The 9,295-nt window shown below is 39.0% G+C and overlaps 1 protein-coding gene across 3 annotated transcripts; it reads right to left on the bottom strand.

Moving 5' to 3' along the window:
* Window positions 1–774: 774 nt before the first annotated feature.
* Window positions 775–7,752, bottom strand: LOC306905090 (tetraspanin-15). 3 transcript variants are annotated; one of them, XM_079475475.1, is made up of 8 exons: window positions 7,669–7,745; window positions 5,886–6,071; window positions 5,712–5,786; window positions 5,540–5,635; window positions 5,268–5,384; window positions 3,580–3,630; window positions 2,989–3,105; window positions 775–2,165 (listed from the first exon to the last, which is right to left on the bottom strand). In XM_079475475.1, the coding sequence occupies exons 2-8, from the start codon at window positions 5,949–5,951 to the stop codon at window positions 1,839–1,841; spliced, it is 849 nt and encodes a 282-aa protein (XP_079331601.1). In that variant the 5' UTR covers window positions 5,952–6,071; window positions 7,669–7,745; the 3' UTR covers window positions 775–1,838. The 3 variants fall into 3 exon arrangements, with proteins under 3 accessions (XP_079331601.1, XP_079331599.1, XP_079331600.1); XM_079475473.1 differs by having other exon boundaries at window positions 7,383–7,743; XM_079475474.1 differs by lacking the exon at window positions 3,580–3,630 and having other exon boundaries at window positions 7,383–7,752.
* Window positions 7,753–9,295: the final 1,543 nt, after the last annotated feature.

Below are 9,295 nucleotides of genomic sequence, written 5' to 3'. Positions count from 1 at the left end.
CTGTGGATGCAATTCGTTCCCGCTCTCGGTGCACAGAGGGTTATTTTCCACCCTGCAGTTCATTTCCTCCCATTGAGGCACCCGCTATAATTATTCCACATGCTGACACTTGATGGTCATCATCGTGAAAGGGAGTGAGCGCTAAGGAAATCATAGGACAGCTCAGCTCAAAGATCATATCGTACAGGAATTAATTTGATTGGATGGATGAGATGATGCACAGAAATCAACATCAAAGGGTTGCTTTAACGTGGTTTCATGCATTCTGACTTCTTTAGAATGTTAAACGTGGTGGGTTCTCATGCTTAACAAGGTCGACTTGTCAAAAAACTAGTTGGATGTATTAGGTAGAGTTTCTCGAACATGAAAAAGTTACGTAACAATTTTTCGAAGTCCCTTATTGGGCCAATCTCCCGGGAAAAAATGCCCACGGCAAGGCGAAAGAAATTGCCCTCCCAAGCGTCAAACTGACGAGCGCTCATTCCCATCAAGATTGACTGCGTTGTGTCAAGATTGGCTGCGCTGTGGCTGCGCAGCTCGTTACTCTTGCGATGTGAGAGAAGTTGAGTTGTGTTTGTTCGTTCACGGTATTTCAGGGATGGATGTTAAATAAACGGTTGATATAACGGATTTGCAGATTTTTTGAAACTGATAGATGGAGTGGTCCCAGCACTTAAAGATGCCACTTTCACAGCTTCAATAATCTTTCAGCTGAAAAGTTTGAGAGGTTTCTGTGTTTTATTACAGGGCTTAAATAACTAAAGAGGCTCATTTAAAGGGTTATTTCAAGCAAAATTTTATTAACAGTCACAATTAAGGTTGCTACAAAATCAGAGCTACAATAACGGGAGCGGAAAAGCACCGCTCGAGGTACCTTATCAATGCAAACATGAGGTATTTCAAAAAGACTACTCAGAAATACAAGACAGCATATCAATGTCAAGTGTGACACCACCACCCTAAACATGACTAACATTTTCCATAAAACAGCAAACACATTAGAACAGCGCTTGACTATTACTAAACATTATTTATGAGCATTAAGCTCAACTTAAATAAATTCAACGTAAAGTGTCAAACACAAGGCCAGAAAGAAATTCTTACCAAAAAAACTACAAATTACCTGCAAATCAACGTGGCTATTCCAGAACAGCCTGAGGTACTGAGGAAAAAGCTTCCGTTGTACTTAAGGCAACATTTGAATAAATAATAATTGAGTTCAGATTTCCAGCCCTCCTGGGACCCTGCAGAGGATAAGCCTTATGAAAGAATTCTTGCATTACACTAACTGACAAAACCTGCACACATTTTCTAAAAGATTTTTTTTTCATAATATTCCTGTATGGGGGATTTTGACTGTTAGTGTAAGAAACAGAATTAAAAACGTGCACGTAAACGTTTTAGAAATGTGATGAAAGCACAGCTTCATCTACCGATCTCAACAATAATCACAACTAAAATTACAACTGTAAATTTCCCTGAATTAAAAAGGCCTCAATTACCCATTAAAGCCATAAATTATTAAAATAAACATAAGTGATTGCCAACAATTCATTAAATTATTTCTATATTCCCTTTCCATTATTAAAAGACAATAAACAATTCAAACTGCCTTAAACTTGTAAAAAGATGCGCTAAAATTATGTATAAAATAATTATTATGTAAACAACAAGTTTGTGTAGTTTTGTAAGGTTTCCCTTTAGGACAACTTGTTTAAACAAATCTATGTAGTGCAACTAAATTTTTTTTTTTAGCACACAGCGTGAACAGGAAAAGCCTTATATACAAATTTAATTAAAAAACGTATGTTGAAATACGACCTCGATATCTGTGGTTCTTAAGCGTGATTGTCTACTTCATCTAGTCCCATACGCAACTCCGCTCCTTGGTTTACCAGCCGAGATTGTGCGAGAAGAATTTCAGAGCGGTCTTGTTCCAAGTCAAAAGGGATGGGTTCCGGAGCCCAGGCGTCAGGTTCTGCTACAGGTAAAGGTAGATAACCACCATCCCGAGGTAGACACATACACCAACCAGCCCCTGTGAGGTCTAGTTTGCCGTAGTTAAAGCCGGCATGTTTCAGGATCTTAAAGTCCACCATGTCTACAGACTCGCTCATTTCCGCCAGAAGGTTCCAGAAGAGACAGCTCAAAATAATTCCCAGAAGCTGAAGAGAGACGAAGTGACGTCAAAATTTTTACATGGTAGAAATGCATTTGTGTATGGTTAACTTCAGTGAAATGCGGACGGGATGGGAGAGAGAGAGTGGAAAATGGGAATACTACATTTAAAACTTAAAGGACAGTTCATGTCATCCCAAACTTGTGTGACTTTCTTCTGCTGTGAAGACAATTCTCAAATAATGGTAAAAAAATTATCGAATACTGTGTTGTAAAAGTTGGCAAGCACTTTTAATACGGTTTTATAATTTTTTTATATTTCCCAGTAAAAGAGTGACAAATAATAATCACTAAATATGCAGATACAATGCTTCAGAAGGACAGCAGCGATCTCCAGAAAATATGACGACTATTTGCACATATGAACCATTGAGGTCATTAGAGGATTACCGAGCGATGCAGCCAAAAAAACACAGTGACTGTGTTATTGCCCATCCCACCCCCAAAGCAGGGGACCATCCGAGTCACAAAGAGAGACATAAGCTGGCCAGTTATTTCAGGCAAAACTTTTTAACCTTTAGAAAGATTGGCCACCAGCTTCTCCAAGGATCACGTATCTCTCTTTGGGCATCTGCATCTGGTCACTGCAGATGCCCATTTTCTATAATTTATTGTTTGGCAGAGGAAGCTCTAATGAGAAAAGAGTCAAACAGAATAGGTAGCTGGCAATCAAAATGGAAATGTGGCACATTGCAGGAGCAAGAAAGTGCAGAGGGGAAAATAGGAGAGGGGGATAAATGAATTTCTGAACAAGAAGAGGCGATAAACAGAATCCAAAAAATACAAGGAAGAGAAAGACAATCACGCAACCTGTGGCAGCCCGACAGCGCAGCAAATTCCAATTGTAGCTCCGATGTTGTCCCCCATCCACAAATTGACAGCATGGATACAGCCACGGACATGGATTATGCCATCCAAAGTTTCACGCTGCAATACCGAGGGAAAATGTTTTAATTAGGTGACTGTAGAGCACTGATTCTATTGAAAAAGCAAGGTTGCAACAACGTAACTAAAGTTCAACTTAATGGCATGATGGAAGGTGTGCTTATAATAGCCCTGATGTGATTCGGCTGGTTTTTATCTAGCGGATAAACAAGTGAATGAAGGCACCATTACCGATTATTGCTCTGGAAATGGCTAATGGTTTTTTTGTATTCGTTTCAAAGCTCCTCTAAGGCTAAAAAATCTCCAAACGTGCACAAAAGAACAAGAGGGAGTATTCTGGCAAATAAAAGAAGCCATTCAAAGTCAGTCAGTGATGAATGGTTACAGGAAATTGCCACCTATGCGAGTTGTCTTTTTGGATGTGTATTTGAAAATGAAACAACAGGGAGCTAATATTTCTCTACGAAAAGGGCAAACCAATTGAGTTTTGAAACGCTTGTCTGAAATTCCTCTTACATGCTGGTTGAGAGTTTTGTAGCCGCAGAGTGTGTTCACAACCTCCCCGACCTGATGAAAAATTACACAGACAATTCATTTGTAAAATTACACGTGTGTTTATTAATACCATTTGAAAAATATCACGTTTTATTTGCGATTTGTGCAGAAGAGTTTTGGATCATGCTAAAACTTGCGTTCTTGTGACCATTTAGCTGACTCCTTTATGACAGAATTATACAGGGAATTTTCCGGCGCACTCTCATAATCATACTAATGCAACCTTTAAACCAGAGGCCCATTTCAGTGATGAAATCTGCAATAGGCCTGATGAGCAGGGAGCTCCACTAATCGGATTACAAACAGACTGTAAACATGCCTTCTCCCATAAGCCCAGTCCAATTCCTCTCATGCATTTATCACTGTGTGATATTTTCTCTGCGTTCTCTATACATATAAACAAAGCATATGTAAAAGCTAGCAAAAGTAATATTATTGATGATGCTACATACAGTGATCTGAAAGCAGTGACCAGTAGAAATCTGGTAGAAAATTTGAAATTTTTAATGACCCAGTGTGTCATTTTGTGGATGATCTATTGACAGAAATGCAATATAATATACATAACTATATGTTCAGTGGCGTTTAAAAACCTTACATAAAGAAACGTTATGTTTTTATTAACATAGAATGAGCTATTTCTATCTGCATACACCGCGGGTCCCCTTACACGGAATTGTTGTTTCTACAGTAGCCCTTAACGGACAACGTGCCCTACAGAGCACATTCCGTAAATATGTTATCTCCTTCAGCAAAGAATCAAATACGAGACAACATCTAAGTTCTGTGTCAGCCACCTTAGTGATTCGAAAGGGAGACTTGCAATTCGCAACCTCACCACTAGATGCACCTAAATGTCATACACCGGACCTTTAAGAGGAATGTGTGTATTCTAACATCGGACACACACAGACTCATTCTCTTATATTAAATTGAAGATATTAATAATTTAGTTTCACATTAGCATCAATCGGGCACCATACAGGATGAGAATGGAAACAATTGGACAGGATGTAAGACGTGTTCATTTTGTTGATAATTATTCATTCTTAGGCATGTGCGCTCTCACAGCATAGTGAGCTGTCATTCCATATAGAGAACGATACATTAGTGCCCAATCAACATTATTAACTCAGAGCGAGAGAGAGCGAGAGAGAGCGAGAGAGAGAGAGAGAGAGAGAGAGAGTGAGAGAGAGAGAGAGAGAGAGAGAGAGAGAGAGAGAGAGAGAGAGAGAGAGAGAGAGAGAGAGAGAGAGAGAGAGAGAGAGAGAGAGAGAGAGAGGGCGAGAGAGAGAGCGAGAGAGAGAGCGAGAGAGAGAGCGAGAGAGAGAGAGAGAGGGGCACTCAGTAAAGTAGACTCTATGGAGCATAGGGCAGGCAAATTAAATCGTGAGAGTCCTGATGTGCTCCTCACCGACTCAAACCACTACTCATGCAGTACAGCATTTCCTACACCCCATCAGGAGAAGCTGCGAAATCAACTCCTGCATTCAGAGACCCGTTGCTTGCTCTATAAATGCATACACTTTGGGGAAAGATTACCGGCTAAAATCATGAAAAACAGCCCTGTCATCACAATCCCGTGTGCTGAGGTGAAATCGGCATTGATGAACATTCAACGACCGGGAGAGACGCGTGAAATAGCTCACCTTGTGACGGACGCAGCAGGTGTAGGGAACGCCGCAGGCCAAAGCACTCGTGCCGTTGCAGAAGTGGTACTGGTTTACTTCCCAGTCCTTGTACTCATCTCCGCCACAACAAGAAAACTGAGAAGACGACAAGAAAGAATGGCTGTAAAGTCTGCTGAAATATTTTTGGAGAAATTACTTTGGTGCCAATATGGTGCTCTTATTTAAATATTCATTATTTGTACAGTGTACATGAAACAATATAAGGTATAAGTAATAATTAAGTAAACAACCTTCTCTTGCACATAGTCCAATATGTTTTTAAAGTCCAGATCATCATAGTAATGCTTGATTCCCTCCCGTATGCTGTTCTGGAACACCTTGATTGTCTATAAACAGAAAAAAACTGAAGTGAAAACAGACCCTCACCGCACAAACATTCTCACGATGTTCCAGACTTCTTACCGTCTTTTCAAAGATGAGGGCGATGATGAGACCCAGAGCCTGGAGAGCCAGGAGAACACAGAGCACGCACAGGAACTGAAGAAAGAAGCTTACTTAACATTGTGCAAAACTACTACTGGCAAAAGAGGCAGAAGAGGATCTATATTAAATAAACAGACATTCTCAATCCCTCACCATGTGCAGCAGGGTCTTGTTGTCCCTGAGGGAGCCCACCATACCCATCACAGACACAGTGAACATGACAAGTCCCAGAAGTATGAGGACCACGGCAGGAGCCAGAAAAACCCCCTCCAGGGTTCGATTCTTCTGCCTCTCCACTTCTGCATACACTCCGACACATAGCACACACAGACCTAGCAACTAAAAGACAAGAGGTGATGGTGTTTAAAAGACACATCATTTTTAGATAATGTAATATGAACTCAAACTTACTTTGCAATATAAAACTAATCAACTAGTGAAATGTAATTATTATAAGACAGACTTCTTCAAAGTGCAATTGGTAAACAAACATTAACCATATCAATGGGATGACGCAGAAGATGAATAAGATGGATGTAGCCAGCCTAACATCCGCTTGTATCTGAATAAAATAATAACGGTACAAGGCACGCTAATTGAAGCCACTTAATTTCTAATTCACGTTCCTCACGTTTCTTTCTGGAAGTTTAATGTAATAAATCTACAAGGCTGATTAAGTTTGTCATCTGCCAATTTCAGTTTCCTGACAACTTCCATTAATTCTCTTTTAATTACAAACCGTGGTACGTCACTCGTGTATTTGTCGGGTAAACCAAGTGTAAGGGCTACGAGCCAAGTTTACAGGGCGAGAGAGGAAAACCGGCGAGAGATGAACAGCATCCTGAGAGGTTTTTCTATTTGTATCGGCATGTTCCTAAAACTCTTTTAATAAAAATACTCATATAAGGCACTGACTTATAGCACTTCCTCTGAGAAAGCTGATCACTTTGACCGTGAGCCAAGTAGAATAATTGCTTTCCTAATTGCAATATATATATATATATATATATATATATACTGCTTGGAATAAATCAAGAGGCCATATTAAATTGATATTAAGGGCTGTATAGATGTATTATTGGTGGTTGTTAAACAGTATTGCCACTTATAAATCAGTTCTAGTAGGACAACAAACAATAGAAATAGGATCTATGCCCGAAATCATGTCTGTATTGTACATATTGGACACAATCGGGACATCAATTATATTATTTGTATCTGTGTGTTCTGTACAAGTCAAACTCAGAACATTAGCACTGCTTGAGCAATGTTCTACCAAATGAGCTATAGGAAAACATAAGATGTAAGATGAACATGATGTGATTTACATGAAGCCCAATAATGTACAGGAACGATAATCAACAAATCAATGTAAATATCCCTTGACAGACAGCAGAATGTGACACGTTTACAGTGATCGTACACTACTACAACAATAACAGCGTCCTGTCGCTTTAAATCTGACATATATTTTCCTCAAAGCTCAACCATTGAAATATTTTGGTTTTGAAAATGTTTTCAAATGACTCGATTTAAGAGTTACCACGACTTGCATTTAATGTTACCGTTTATAAATTCAGCACAAACATATATCAGCATGTGTGTGGGGAAAACAAAGCACGGCTATGATAGTAAGCAAAGCGCACTTACCGAAAACAGCATTGAATAGACATTTAGTGAAAATTTTACGAAATAATAAAAGTGAATGGTCTTTTTCCATTCTTCGTAAGAAGGCATTGTGACAGCATTTAGTGATTTCTATTCCTATCAGCATTCCATGCATTCATATATTAGCCGATGACGCTAAGACTCAACGAGCCTTTGTTTAGAGACAGCAGCATCAGACTGCTTTCAAGACGGGCATGAATGCATAATGGTCACTTCTTTCCTATTTTGGGGTTTGCTTTCGATTTCGTTGATGTGTTTTGAAGAGCACCTTAACAGATGTAATGTAAGCGTTAAACTCTTATCCCAACAACAACTTCCGCACCGCGAAACAACATTGTGCGCTGGACAAACCTCTTAAAGGGCCAGGGTGCACGAATAGATGTATAAATATTTAATTTATTATGCATCTTATTTTTTGACAGGCATCAATTTCATGATATTTAAATGATGTGGATCTGAAACAGAACTGTAATAATTTTGTATTTACATAATTATGTATGTCACGTATTTGATTATGTGTGTTATGTTTATGTTTTGACATTACGTGTGTAAGGGGTCAATTATGTTTGATTTTTGGATATGATAAAACGTGCTGGAGACATTCGAAATGCTTGTTGCATAATGTATAAAATATATTATAGGCTACTTTTTTACAAAATGAGATTTATTTTGTGACCTAGCTATATAAATTATGTCCCTCAAAGACTGGCATTGCCTCGTCAAAAATGTTACATTCATGGAAATACGCTTGGCATGTTATATAAAAAGACACTTTATAATGCAAACATTGTGTGGTGAGGAAGGCGGGACGAGAGCCGTAATGCGGGACCGGTGCGCGCACAGCTGATTGCACTTATCACTCACGCCACCGGCACCACACATTGGTTTAGTGCAAGTCAGCGCTGATCACATACTGTCCACTCCAACACACAAATGAGACTTCCATCAACCACTAGACAGCCTGACACATTCATTGACGTTACAAACCTATTTCAGTCAGTTAAAGGTGCAAGCGTTTGTCTATCCTGAATGACTGTATACGCCCAGGAAACAAAGTATTTTAAATATGTCACCATTGCTGTAATCCCCAGATGTAAATACAATACATCAGGGTTCACAGAATATGTTCTTTCAGTTCACACACCACAAAGCTCTCACATTGTAGAGATTATCCTTCAGGTGTCAAATCACTGCAATTACGTTTTTCAAAGAAAAGTTCCTTCGCAATGCTCTTTAATCTTTTAATCTTTTTGTAGCTAAATATTAGAATTATTTGGAGGCTTGGTCACTGCCATATTATTGACATGTCTACTGATATCCCTGAAAGAATCGTAAAACATCACTCTTATTAAGTGTGTTTTTTCAATGCAATGGACACATTTCTGATAGCACAGGTTTGCAGCTAAGTAGAATCAAGCTATGAAGGTATACTTTACAATGGCTCAGTGCCTGATGCATTGACAGTTGTTTTTACTCTAAACAGATGGTGTATTTTATGCAAACAGAGACAGTTGCCATGTGAAATTATAAATTAAAAAAAGATTTTTTCCTGTGCAATGGTCAGCCAGTGGTCAGCCAAATCTTGATTGTTGAGGATTGCGGCTGGTCTGAGGATATTATGTTGCTGTGATCAAAGGTAGGGTAAGAAAAGATGGGAACATTACAGAGCTTGCCAAGCTGTTTTCTTTTCTAAACAAAATCTGCTCAATCTTTTCTTGAGTGATCCAATTTTCATAGTCATCTCTTGATCGGCTTAATTAAAAGAATCGTATGCCATCCATATTTGTCCATCCATATGAACAATGAAAAAAACTATCAAGGAAATGAAATTGTGCCCATATGTTTGGTTATTAATTGTATGTCAGCAACCCAGATGCTGCCGTCATGATACATAT

This window comes from Barbatula barbatula, assembly GCF_947034865.1.
Source record: "Barbatula barbatula genome assembly, chromosome: 2".
Lineage (NCBI taxonomy): Eukaryota > Metazoa > Chordata > Actinopteri > Cypriniformes > Nemacheilidae > Barbatula > Barbatula barbatula.
This window is presented reverse-complemented; position numbering and strand designations above follow the sequence as displayed.